The following is a 14,350-nucleotide window of genomic DNA, read 5'->3' as shown; positions in this document are numbered from 1 at the left end:
GTTTCATTCCACAGTGTTCTCTCTAAAAAAACTGGTGAATACTGAAAATGTATTTTTTCATTTATTTCTATCAGTGGCTTATTTTTAATAACAGACAGAAATGGATGCAGAAATGGCATACAGATACCTAATAGCATTGTTCTTCAATGTTTAAATTGGAATTACGCTTGTACACAAATACTCAAAGCCACCAGTTACCAATTACTTGATTTGATAAAACTGTCCATGTCTACAATACAGAAGTAACTGTGTTTATAAAGCAAGTATGTTTATAAACTCCTTAATTCTATCACCGACATTACCAAGGTATGTTAAAATTTTCAATAGTTATCAATGAATTCAATCTGCAATGTCTTAAAAAAAGAAAACACTACATTTGACCCAAAATTGCAGGCAATTTCAGGTAACTAATCCCTCCTCCAAATACCCAAATTTCTAGCTAATTAAGCCTTTTATAATTAGCTTAAGCTATGAAGACATAGCAGTGACATTAAAAGATTAAGTTCCTTCAATACACACACACACAAAACCTAACCATAATATATACAAATAATGGTCACCTTCAAATCTTTATTCTATATTTCATAACCTAGTTTCTGGTGCCTACACTTTCTGAAGAAGAACTCTCCTGTGCCATAAATCTGCAACTGCTACTCACTACTCACTTACTATATAGGTACACTAGATGAATGAATCCATGTTATGGTTAATCTCATTAAATAATCTATTTGAAAAATCAACTAATACTAATAAAAGGTTAATTTCCTAAAATCTGAAACTGTCAGAAGACTTACCTGATTTGTCTGGCTACTTAAGTATGGCTCAAAATCATCATCATTTACAGCATCTTTTTGATGAATCGAACCGTTTTGTACTGAAACTAAAAAAATGTTTGTATTAGAAGTGTTGTAGTTATCTTTATGAAACTCGCAGCACAACCTAATGTTTTTAATATTTTTCAAGCCAAAAAAAGTAATCAGAAAAAATAATAGAGTTATTTTTAAGAACCCTCTTAAGGATAAACTATTTTAGATACAAATATTCATGTGCCCCAAAAACTTAAAAGTCTTTTGATACATAAGCCCAAGATTACATAAACACAAGCCATATATACACTTCCCCTTACCAAAAACTTTAAGTAAATATCCCAATCTCAACACTGTAGTGAGTAAATTGTTACATAAGAATGTTGGAAAGAGTTCCCTAATGCTATATTTGAATGTAAAATAACTATTTCAAGTAGCGTTGTAGGCAATAAAAAAGATTTCTGAATGTTCTCTACCTTTGTTTAAATCTCTAAATTATTTAGTATAATAAAGAATGAAATAACTATTTTCGATCTAATTTGTTATAGTAAATGTCTTAAATGTCTCCAGTAAAGTTTAGGCTAAAATTAACTTGAAACAATATCACAATGAATAGACTTATAATTATGAAATATCTAAATAAAGAGGGCTTTAATTCTAAGCCCCCCAGAATGAAGACTTTCACGTGAAACTACAAACAAAATTAAGACACAAAAGATAGCCATAATTATCCTTGCAACACATGAGAAACAAGTCAGAGAATAATTTTATTCAAAGGTCATCTCCATAAACACTCTAAAGTTGTTATTCTCTGGATGCTGTTTCAGAGTGCTTTTGAGCAGACTCAGAAGTAAGGTCCTGAATTTGAATCTCAAGTCCAGCACTGAGGAGATGATCTCCAGTTAGGGATTTAACCTCTCTAACCTTTGACTGTTCTCTGTTTCAGAAGGTTATGTATGAATAGTACCTACCTCATCTCATCTGATTATTAAATGACAGTGTTCAATAATCTTAAATGTAATCACATTAAATATTACAAGATCCAAATAGGACTAATATGACTTTAGAACCATTTAAACAGAAGTGTTACTAAGCTAATACTTGATGAGGTGGCACTATGTAAATATACTATTCTATACTAGTGAAGATAAAGTTGAAAGTTTCCGATGGATGTCTACAAATTAGAAACAAAAAGAACTCAGTATCTAAAGATTTACTGCTCAAAGGTACAACATCACCAAATTTTATGAAGTTAGGAGGGTGACGGGTTTAAATTGCGTATTCCTCTGTAATATAACATTTTTATTATCCTTAAATTTTCCCATGAGTGTAGAGCACCTAAAATTTAATATTATGAGTTAACAGTGGCTTGGGAGCAAAGATATACAAAATCCCTTAAATCTTTGCCATCCAATGAGTGGCAAAGATCAAAGATATGATGTTACTGTGTAAAGCATTCAAAGTAGACTTCTTACTACACCACACTGCCCCTCAGAGGCCACAAGAAGCAACCTGAAGGTCAACTTGATCCTGGCTCCACTAACATAATTTAACTATGTCTGATAAGGACTGCATCAGAACTAGGATTGAGCTAAATATGCTCCATGGAATTTAAATATGTAATAGCCACTAGAAACCAAAATAAAGAGGGTGCCTTAGGTTACTTCTAGTGCCATTATAAGGCTGGGTTATTCATTTCAGTCCAAGAGATTCTGACATACCTATTCTCCTCTGACACTGGCTTTACTGCTCCTAAATCAAAGGTAGGTATGCATGGTCTATTACTTCTTGAAAAAAAATTCTTCACTATTACACTCGTACATGTTAGTCAGTATTTGAAACAGCTAACAACTTAAAAATTATGACTATCTCTCATATCCACTAGGTTCTCGAAAATCTAGTTCATACAAATACAAAAAGTGCCAGGCCAGGAGCTCAAGACCAGCCTGGGCAACATAGCAAGATCCCACCTTTACGAAAAATGTTTAGAAATTAGCCAGGAGTGGTGGCATGTGCCTATAGTCCTAGTTACTCAGGAGTCTAAGGAGGATCACTTGAGCCAAGGCATTCCAGGTTACACTGAGCTATGATTATGCCACTGCACTCCAGCCTGGGGTACAGAGTGAGACTCTGCCTCTATTTAAAAAAAAAAAAGAAAAAGTACTTACTTAAAATTTATCTGTATATATATATATATATATAATCCTGTTATTCTTATTTTTTCTGTTCTATTATTTCCCTTCTAAGAGGCTAGGCCTGAGAACAACCCATATACTATTATAAATACAGTCTACGGTCATTTTTAAATGATGCATAAATGTCTATAAAGTCTTAAAATATAGTACAAAAAGTCAATCTACTTTAAAAGATGTTTAATTAAAAGTACTTCACATATACTGAGAAGCAATTTGCATTAAACTAGCCCTTAAGTTTTGGAAGTGTATCTTTAAGAAAACTATCTTAAAGACTTTCGTTTTTGAATATTTACTTAACGACAAGCTAATGTCTTGGAGTCTGAAAACCATTAAATAGAAATGAAATCCAAGCTAGTTCCATAGTCTGTAAAATTTCTTCAGGGGAAAAAAGAACAGATGACTTACATGATTCTTCGCCTGTTTCCTCTGCTCTATGAAACAGAGTCAAATCAAGATAGAACATGGGCCTTAGGAGCCAGGTGATTCTTTGCTCTGGTCCTGACTACATCAAGTTAGGAAAGTCAACAGATCTGTGCATCATGTTTCCCCACCTACAAAAACAGCGACAATACCATATACCCGCTATCTCCTTACAAGGATGTTGTGAGGATTGATAAAATGAAGCCTAAAATAATGACAGTAAAGTGCTTTGAAATCATTTCTCGGGAGGATGAGGAGAGAATACAACAGAATATTGCCAAAATATAAGGCATTTTCCACTACTTTTCGAAAATTAAAACTTAGCCAAATTTAACCTAATTATTTTAAATTACAGTTGTATAAAACAATGCATACGTCTCTCCGTTGGAAGAGAGCGGAGAGGAGGAAAAAGATAAATCCTGTTCCATGAATTTGCTATTTATAAACTTAGAAAGAGGAGAAAGGAGGCAGTAAGGCCTAAGACTGTAAGTATGGCATCTGACACTTCCAACCATAGTACTCCCAAATAAAAGTACTGCACACCTTTATTCCAATAAGCAAAAATTCTACTTAATAAAAAAATAAAATACGAAGTGTTAAATTATGAACCAATGGGCAAATAATTATCCTTAAATTTCTACTATCCTTTGGTACTACTCTTGCCAAGGATAATAAAGAGTTCTGATATTTAACACAGGGACAGACTATTAATTAAAAAAGAATTCAAACTTATAAAACAAGTAAACCTTGAATTATTACTTATTCTACAAAAAACATTTTTGCCATATCAAAGACAATTATTTAGAATTCCTTTTGGCTTCTGTAATGAATTAAGTAATTAAGGATATATAGAAAATCAAAGACACTAAAACTAGGTGTTAGGCTAAAGCTGTCAACTGAAGACAATTCAGAAAAGAAACAGAATCTCTGATATTATAGTAAGTTGACTGAAAAGGATTATGTGTTCAAAACTTTAACTGACACCAACTTCTCAAGGACATACTATTTTTCATAAGCTTGCTAAGTTCAGAATTCAAGATTACTCATATTTAGAATACTGAGGTTGCAGTTCAAGAAAAATAACTTCATGAAAGTAAACAGAATTGTAAAACAATTTTACTAGCTGGGAACAAGCTAAGGCAGAAAAGCTTTTCTCAAATACACACATAGCTACTTATATCAGGTTCACTGGTAGTGTTGCCTTTGCCTTGTAATTCTCCCTGCAGTCATAAAAATACAAGTAACGTATATTTGTTATTTGTGCACTTGTAGCATCTGCCATTTTTAAGAAACTTAAATAATTAGCAATACTTTCAGGCCAGTAGCATTTTTCCCCTCCTGCCAAGGCTCCATGCAAAGGAGTCTTCCTGCACCTTAAAAATAGATTAAGTGAGGAAAGTGAAAAGAAATCTAGCAAATATAATTGCTACTAGAGCAGTGAACTATTGTAATTACAAGAATCCTAACAACATACTATAGGAATTATGACTAGAGTTATTTTTATTTTATAGAGGGGAGATTCTGACAAACAGGCAGAATGTTTTCAAGCTCACTTGGCAAGTCAGTAGCCAAAGGCAGTATTAGAACTCAGGACTCCAAGGAATCCCAATCCATTATTCTAACCTTAGATGAAATTATTAAACTGAACAACAAGGGGGAAAGAAAGAAAATTTCTTGAGAATAAAGAACTATCAAAATAAACACTTTGTGTATGTGTCTGAATACACCTAACAGAAGCGATACTGATGGATAAAAATTTTTGAAATAACCAAAAAATACTTATTTGCAAACAGTGGATGTATTATGCACTTTATAGATAACTCATATCTAATATCAAAGATGCCACCAGTGCCTACCTAAGTGAAATGACCACTCATAAATCAAACTTATTTTACTGACTTACAGGGCTGTAGAGGCTCTATTTTGTTTTAACAAACAAGTACCTCATAGAACTTGTGTACTTACCTTAAAGCGGGTAACATAAAACACTTAGCATTTCAAATAGCTTTGCAAAGTGCCACCTCCCCACAGATCTAGGATAAAATAATTTATGCTAGGCAATAATGACCACAATTTCACAATCTCCAAGTCTACATAGTTCCTAATGGGTAGACTAGCAAAAGAAGAAATTAATGGATCATTCTTTTTAAAATTCACAAATTTTTAAAAACTCATTTAAAATAAATCAATATCCAATTTTTATTTCAGGTTTATGCTTACAACAAAAAAAATTCTAGAAATGAAATTTTAAAAATTAAAATGTCTAAATATTTACATACTGCAAGAAAACATCTTTAATGAAAACAAACAAAATGTTACCTAATATGGTGCCATGTAACTGGTATGTACAAATTCCATAATTCAGAGGAAATTAATCTACATATCCAAAACCTATTAAATTCACCAAATTTGCAATAGCAAATAAATACCCTAACAAGAATTTAAAGGGCACCAAAGACAATCTATATCTAAAAGGCTATTATAGATCTTAATTTCTAACACTGTGTTACTGAAATCAACAGAAAGCATAATTTTAGTGTAATTTCAAGCACTACAAAATGTTACATATAATTTGCTCTGATGTTATTTAATTGGCACTATCCCAAGAAAGCAGTTATTGTTCTATACTTAACTAAATGTCACATGACTAATGTCATAATGTTTCAGTCAGCTGACTGCACTGTTCCATATTAATACAAAACACACTTTTTAAAAAAACACTTTACTTTCAACGGTACTTTTACTAAAGAGAAAATTATAAAATCCTGGAAGAAATGTCACAAACTATTTTCTTCTCAGCCCTTTATAAAATACCAGATAGAGTCACACCTTGCAATCAGGACAATAGAGCAAGATGGCATGCCTACTTAGTTCTAACCTCTCTCATGTTGTTGCCTCATTACAACTGACTTCAATAGAATCAGTGATTAATAGTACAATTTTCATTAATGTGATGGAATACTATGTAGACTTCCATTTTCCAGTGTAATCCAGACATGTCAAACAAAATGTCCACTTTAAGAATATACTTGTCTATATACACATGTAGAAATTTTTTGTGGCATAAGTTACATAACACAGAAAAACTGGAAAACCAAAGAAATACCACCAGGTTCACACCAATACCTGCTTAATTGACAAGGAAACTGTTTCTCGTACTACTTTGGTTTCTATAAAGTGGCTTCAAAGCAACGAACTACCGAAGTTCTGGATAGAACTTGGCTACCTTAGCCATGATGAATATTTTCTCTAATCCTACATTTTTTCCCAAGAGGGAGCAAAAACAAACAAAATACCCTCACAGAGTTTAAAAGTAACATTAAGGCAACATTGAGCAATAAGAAAAAAAAAATCCAAACTCACCTTTATTTCCTTGCCCTTTAGGTCTCTGTGTTGCAAGACGAAAGATGCGGTAAAGAGGAGAAAAAGGAAGAAGAGAAAAAGTGTGTTAATCAAAGGCATTATCAAAGACAAGTTATTTTAGACTATCCGCGTAGGAGTAAAAACCCACCATATCCTCCACAGCCACCAATTTCCCAACCACCCCCAGCCTTTAAACCTCCCACCCGCCACTCGGAATCCGTCTCCCAGAGCTCGCCCGGTCTCAGCCCCATGTCTGCCGCCCTCAGGATCTGTCCTAAGGCCCCTAAGACCGGTCCTTGCCCCCACCCGCCGCGGCACCGCGCCCGCCCGCCCGCAGGCTACGGCGCCAGGGCGCACGCCCCGGCCCGGGTAGCTACACCGCAGCAACTTGCGCCCGGGGCACCGTTATGGGGCCGGCAGCGGCGGCGACGGGGAGGAGCCGAAGCCCCGCGCGAGGGTGGAGCTCCGGGGCTCGGGCCTTCGCCAAGCCTGGGGCCTCTGCTCCCTCACCTGATCCACGCTAGTGGCTGACATTCTTCACCGCAACCCGAGAGCCGCCGCCGCCGCCGCTGCCTGGGCCTCTCCCCGTGCACTCACAGCAGTTGGCTGTCGCCCTTGGCCGAGTGATTGTTCCAGCCGCCGCCGCTGCCGCCGTTCGCTGAGAACCCAAAATGAGGGCCTCGCGCTCGGGAGTCGGAGGAAGAGGCCCGTCTTTTCCGCTTGCACGCTCCTCTTCCCCCTCTCGCTCTCTGCTTCTCGGGTCCACAATGGCGGACAGACTCCCTAGTCTCACTTCCGCTCCGAGCCTCCCTGACCTTCCGCTCTCCAGTCTGACGTCCGCGCTCACCTCGCTCTTCCTCCCCCACCCTCCCGCCGCTGATCTTGGCTCCGCCTCCTCACCGCCACGTCACCGGAGACCGGACCCGCGCTCACGGCCGGTGGGCGCATGCGTCATGGAGGGAGCGCGTCGGGGCGTCAGCGAGCGCCAACTTTCAGCGTCTTTTCTGCGGCTTCCTTCTATCCCGCTCCGAGGCTGCAGGGCCCTGGCAGAGTGGCGTCAGCTGGAAGGCTGGCCAGAGCCGGATTTTGTTGCACTCCGGGCAGGAAGATGGCCGAGGCGGCGGCTGACGGAGATAGTAGTGCCTTGCTGAAGTCACGGCGGCCGGCGGCGCCCTCCTGGAGGCTGACTGGACGGAGGCAGGGAACTTCCCGGTGAGCCAGCCGGGCCTAGCAGGAGCCTTCGGCGGCTGCCCAAAGCCGTGGGGACGGCTGGCTGACTCAGCCGCTCTCTGGACGGAGTTGCTGCGTCCCCACAAGCCTGCCCGTGCAGCTGAAGTGGCAGGTTAGAGTTGTGGTACTCAAACTTAAGTCCAAGCAAACAGGAGGAGCACCGGCGCGGGTTCAGTCTTTCCAAACCCAGTTCAGCCGTAATCTCTGGAGTCAGATTTCGCCGCCCAATTCATGGATTTGTGCTTTTGACTCCGCTCTGATGTTTTTGAATGAATACAAAGTTGCCTGGGATACTTAAGTATAGTTGCAGAGCGTCTTTTCGGCCCTGAAAAGAGGGAAAGTTTCCATTGAAAAAGTTCTTTATCACATATTGGCAAACCCAAAGTATGCCAATTTGCAACGTGTTGACATTTTCATTGAAATATCTACAATAAAGGCAAAGATTCCTTGTCTCAGTGATACAGAGTCCATGGAAGGAAATAATTTAAATGACCAAATAGTTTCTGTACTTCAAAACCATCAAATAAGTGATCATTTAGAAAGTAAAATTGTAGAATCATAAGATTAATTTTGTAGTTTACAGTGCAACAGTATCTTAGAAGCACTGAATAACAGAAAAACTTGAGAGGCCACTTTTCATGTAAATCACCAAGAGGCATTTTTAAGTTCTGGTTAGACAGTTTCCCTTGCCCTTCCATTCATTGCCACGGGTCCCAACCTAAGCACCCTTGCATTTCCCAAGACTCCCCCAACCCTTTCTGCTGTTGCTCTCAATGTCTCCCATCCTTCACTCCCAAACAGACCGTTTTAGTTTTAATGAGTTTGCTGGTACATGCTATGAGCCAGGAACTTGAGAGAGAATATACAAGAGGAGGCTTAAATCTTGCACGCCTTGTCTTTGATCCTTAGTATCATGGCTTTGGAACCCAATCAATTCGAGTTTAAATTCTAGTGGAGCAAGAATTAGTGTTATAATCTTGGTAAAGGCACTGAAACTTTCTAAGCTTTAGCTTCCTCATGAGTAAAATTAGGTCCTTCGTGTACAGTTCCTGACACAAAAGTAAGCTTTCAGCAAATTGTGGCTATATACAGGTAATGAATTGTTCCTTCGCTAAAAGATTCCCGGAAATAGTAATCGCTTACATTTATTGAGAACACATTATATGTCATGTTAATTCCCACAGCATCCTTGCAGAAGTGCCATATAAAAACTGACACAGTGAGGTTAGGAAACACGCCACAAACAACACAGCTAGTCACTATGAGAGCCAGGATTTGAACTCAAGCAGTTTGACTCCCAAGTTCCCACTCTAATAACTACCATATAATACTGCCTAATGACATAATATTATGAGCTTCTATTCTCTTTCATTTTTGCTCAATAAACTTCTTTCTTTATGGCTTTTCTTCCTAGCAATAATACCTACCCTCAGATATAAACCTACTTAATTTAATATTAACAGACTTTTGAAGTACATCTGGGGACTACCTGAAACCATCTCCAATGCCTCCAGGAGTGTATTAGTCCGTTTTCATGCTGCTGATAAAGACATACCCGAGACTGAGAAGAGAAAGAGGGGTTAAATTGTGCTTAAAGTTCCACATGGCTGGGGAGGCCTCAGAATCACGGCAGGAGGCAAAAGGCACTTCTTACATGGAGGGCAGCAGGAGAAAATGAGGAAGAAGCAAAAGTGGGAAACCCCGATAAACCTATCAGATCTCATGAGACTTAATTCACTATAATGAGATTAGCATGGGAAATACCGGTCCCCATGATTCAATTACCTCCCCCTGGGTCCCTCCCACAACACGTGGGAATTCTGGGAGATAAATTCAAGTTGAGATTTGGGTGAGGACATAGCCAAACTATATCATTCTGCCCTGGCCCCTCCAAATCTCATTTCTTACATTTCAAAACCAATCATGCCTTCCCAACAGTATCCCAGAGTCTTAACTCATTTCAGCATTAACCAAAAAGTCTACAGTCCAAAGTCTCATCTGAGACAAGGCAAGTCCCTTTCGCCTATGAGCCTGTAAAATAAAAAGCAAGCCAGCTACTTCCTAGATACAACGGGGGTACAGATATTGGGTAAATACAGCCATTCCAAATGGGAGAAATTGGCCAAAACAAAGGGGTTACAGGGCCCATGCAAAGGGCACTCAAATTTTAAAGCTCCAAAATGATCCCCTTTGACTCCAGGTCACATCCATGTCATGATGATGCAAGAGATGGGTTCCCATGGTCTTGGGCAAGGAGAATGGAGAGGATATTTTGAAAAATGTTGCCACAGAGCCTAGTTTCTAGGTAAAAATGCACTCTTCTAAAGAGCCACTAGGGTGTGTCAGTCTCCTGGAGCACACAGCACAGTGCAAAGCTTGGAAAGGAGAGGGCAGGCTGGATTTAAGGCCCCATTTTTCCCTCAGCCAACTTTGGTGTTTGTGTGTGCGTGTGTTGTTGTTATTTGTTGTTTTGTTGTTTAATTATAGCAACATGTTCTTGCTATGTTGCCCAGGCTGGTCTCCAACTCCTGGGCTCAAGGGATCCTCCCACCTTGGCCTCCCAAAGTGCTGAAATTACAGACAGTGAAGTTCCAGTCTGCACAACTGTAACTTCTGTATGATTACTTGTATCAGTTCAAATTAGGTTCAGCTACAAGTGGTATCAAGTTCAAAATAACAGGAGCCGAAGATAGAAATCTGTTTTTCTCATACAACAGCAGTCTGGATATACTCCAGGACTTGGGTTGCCATTGTATCAGATAATCCAGGCTTCTTCTAGTCTGTTGTTCCACCATCCTGTTATAAATAAAGTTTCATTGCCACAAAAGAAGTAGCACTCGAATATAGAATTTACTTTTTAATTCTCAGCAAGGCAAGTTACTTCTACAGAAGGGTGCACCCTTACAGATGGAACAACGGTGAGCAGAGACTTAGACAAGGGAAGGGAAGGGGTTCTATCCCTGACGCATGTGGCCCCTTCTGCTGTGTCGTTCCCCTATTGGCTAGGGTGAGACCGCACAGGCTAAACTAATTCTGACTGGCTAACTTAAAGAGACTGACGGGGTGAGTGGTTTGGCGGGAAAAATGGTTATGACAGAGCAGGTAATTGGAATGAGTCAGGGTGGTGTAGGTAATCAGAATGAGTCAGGATGGAGCAGGTAATCGAAAAAGGTTGCTTTATGAGGAAGTTAAGTTTAAAAGTAAAAGGCAAAGAATTGAACATACTGACATATTGATTCTTTGAAAAGAAATTTAGAACTCATATCTAACAATCCTCATTATGATACCTCTACCTGTGGCCCATGATGGCTGCTCAACTTCCAGCCATCATAATCACATTCCCACCGCAGAAAAACAAGGTTAAGAAAGCACATTGTTCTCCTTTAAGGACATTTTGTAGAAATTGCATTTTTCCCATTTGTATTAGTCTGTTTTTGCATCACTACAGAGGAATACCCGAGACTGGGAAATTTATAAAGAAAAGAGGTTTCATTGACTTACTGTTCTGCAGGCTATTCAGGAAGCATGGTCCCGCATCTGCTTGGCTTCTGATGAGGCCTCAGAAAGCTTGCAATCATGGCAGAAGGCAAAGGGGGAGCTAGCTTACATATGATGAGAATGGATGCAAGAGTGAGATGGGGGAGGTGACATACACTTTTAAACAACCAGATCTTCTGTGAACTCAGAGAACTCGATCATCACCAAGGGGATGGTGCTAAACCATTCATGAAGGATCTGCCCCAGTGATCCAAATGCCTCTCCACCCTCAACATTGGGGATTACTTTTTTTTTTTTTTGAGATGGAGTCTTGCTCTGTCGCCCAAGCTGGAGTGCAGTGGCACGATCTCGGCTCACTGTAAGCTCCTCCTCCCAGGTTCACGCCATTCTCCTGCCTCAGCCTCCCAAGTAGCTGGGACTACAGGATCCCGCCACCACGCCCGGCTAATTTTTCATATTTTTAGTAGAGACGGGGTTTCACTGTGTTAGCCAGGATGGTCTCGATCTCCTGACCTTGTGATCCGCCCGCCTCGGCCTCCCAAAGTGCTGGGATTACAGGCTTGAGCCACCGCACCCGGCTGGGGATTACATTTAATTGTGAAATTTGGAGGGGACAAACATCCAAACTATATTAACATTTCTGGCTACTTTCTACTAACTAAAACATAGTTTCCTACAAGTATTTAAAGTTAAGTGAAAGCTGGAAAATATATTCTGAGTGGCCATGTGTTCAGTTAAAAATGAGGATGTTTACTACTAAGGAAGAGGGGGAGAATGGGTGGAGGGATACTTAGTAATAAACTCTGTGCCTAGTAATTTCCTGGATTTGCTTTGTTAACTAGCAGCACTTAAACTTATCTTTGAATTTTACCAGTGTTTAAGCCAAAATTTCTAAGGCTTTCTGTTATCCTTAAGTAACATATATAGTACATGAACGAAGTGTAGAGAATTCAGCTTGAGGATTGATCGATGCACTTTTAAAAGGAGGTATTCTTAAATATCATGCATAAGGTAAAACCACTAATAGCTTAGAAGGACACTGAATAAAGTAAAAAATCAGTCAATCAATCTGCTTTGAAACAGAAAAGCCAAAACTTTTCCATTTATTCTTAAGTTTACTGCAGGGAAATTTACAATGGTAAGAAAAAGGCAGCAGAAAACATCAAATAACCTTAAGATTTGCTTAAAGCAATTTCTTCAAACTGTTTCCTTGGGACTAGCAGCAACATCTCCTAGGAACTTATTCAAATGCAGATTCTCAGGACCCAGCTCTTATTTACAGAATCAGAAGCTCTAGGGTTGGACCAAAAGTCCATGTATTAAAAAAAAAAAAAAAAAGCCGACAGTGGTGGTGGTGTGTCTGGAATTGGTGGGTTCTTGGTCTCACTGACTTCAAAAATGAAGCCGCGGACCCTCGCAGTGAGTGTTACAGCTCTTAAGGTGGCGCGTCTGGAGTCTGTCCCTTCTGATGTTCAGATGTGTTCGGAGTTTCTTCCTTCTGGTGGGTTCGTGGTCTCACTGGCTCAGGAGCGAAGCGGCAGACCTTCGCAATGAGTGTTACAGCTCTTAAGGCAGCGCGTCTGGAGTTATTCTTTCCTCCCAGTGGGCTCGTGGTCTCACTGGGCTCAGGAGTGAAGCTGCAGATCTTCGCGGTGAGTGTTACAGCTCATAAAAGCAGTGTAGACCCAAACAGTGAGCAGTAGCAAGATTTATTGCAAAGAGCGAAAGAACAAAGCTTCCACAGCGTGGAAAGGGACTCGAGCGGGTTGCCAATGCTGGCTCGAGCAGCCTGCTTTTATTCTCTTATCTGGCCCCACCCACATCCTGCTGATTGGTAGAGCCGAGTGGCCTGTTTTGTCAGGGCGCTGATTGGTGTGTTTACAATCCCTGAGCTAGATACAAAGGTTCTCCACGTCCCCATCAGATTAGTTAGATACAGAGTTTTGACACACAGATCCTCCAAGGCCCCACCAGAGCAGCTAGACACACAGTGTCCACTGGTGCACTCACAAAGCTTGAGCTAAACACAGGGTGCTGATTGGTGTATTTACAATCCCTGAGCTAGACATAAAGACTCTCCAAGGCCCCACCAGAGCAGCTAGATACAGAGTGTTGATTGGTGCACTCACAAACCCTGAGCTAGACACAGGGTGCTGATTGGTGTATTTACAATCCCTGAGCTAGACATAAAGATTCTCCAAGGCCCCACCGGACTCAGGAGCCCAGCTGGCTTCACCTAGTGGATCCCGCACCAGGGCTGCAGGTGGAGCTGCCTGCCAGTCCCGCGTCGTGCGCTTGCATTCCTAAGCCCTTGGGTGGTCGATGGGACTGGGTGCCGTGGAGTAGGGGGTGGTGCTCGTTGGGGAGGCTCGGACCACACGGGAGCCCATGGAGTGGGTGGGAGGCTCAGACATGGCAGGCTGCAGGTCCCGAGCCGTGCCCCGCGGGAAGGCAGCTAAGGCCTGGCGAAAAATCGAGCACAGCGCCAGTGGGCTGGCACTGCTGGGGGACTCAGTACACCCTCCGCAGCCACTAACCTGGGTGCTAAGTCCCCCACTGCCCGGGGCCAGCAGGGCTGGCTGGCTGCTCCAAGTTCGGGGCCTACCAAGCCCACGCCCACCCGGAACTCCAGCTGGCCTGCAAGCGTGGCACGCAGCCCCGGTTCCCGCTCGTGCCTCTCCCTCCACACCTCCCTGCAAGCTGAGGGAGTGGGCTCCAGCCTTGGCCTGCCCAGCAAGGGGCTCCCACAGTGCAGTGGGGGGCTGAAGGGCTCCTCAAATGCCACCAAAGTGGGAGCCCAGGCAGGGGAGGTGCCAAGAGCAAGTGAGGGCTCTGAGG

At 41.2% G+C, this 14,350-nt stretch overlaps 1 protein-coding gene across 4 annotated transcripts in view; it reads right to left on the bottom strand.

The window, feature by feature from the left end:
- YTHDF3 (YTH N6-methyladenosine RNA binding protein F3) overlaps positions 1-8,121 on the bottom strand; it is a 42,988-nt gene extending 34,867 nt beyond the window's left edge. The window contains exons 1-4 of one of the 4 annotated variants that reach the window (XM_016959516.4): positions 7,295-7,662; positions 6,785-6,809; positions 3,407-3,552; positions 795-880 (exon numbers count right to left, since the gene is read on the bottom strand). In XM_016959516.4, coding sequence (XP_016815005.1) covers positions 795-880; positions 3,407-3,464 — 144 coding nt within the window. In that variant the 5' untranslated portion in view covers positions 3,465-3,552; positions 6,785-6,809; positions 7,295-7,662. Of the gene's footprint in view, positions 1-794; positions 881-3,406; positions 3,553-6,784; positions 6,810-7,294 lie in introns of all 4 variants that reach the window. The other 3 variants (XM_063817148.1, XM_016959517.4, XM_016959518.4) reach the window with 3 other exon arrangements.
- Between the last annotated feature and the right edge of the window lie 6,229 nt (positions 8,122-14,350).

This window comes from Pan troglodytes, chromosome 7 (genome assembly GCF_028858775.2).
Source record: "Pan troglodytes isolate AG18354 chromosome 7, NHGRI_mPanTro3-v2.0_pri, whole genome shotgun sequence".
In the NCBI taxonomy this organism is placed as follows: Eukaryota; Metazoa; Chordata; class Mammalia; order Primates; family Hominidae; genus Pan; species Pan troglodytes.
Note: the sequence above shows the minus strand (reverse complement) of the source record. Positions and strands in the feature narration are given on the sequence as shown.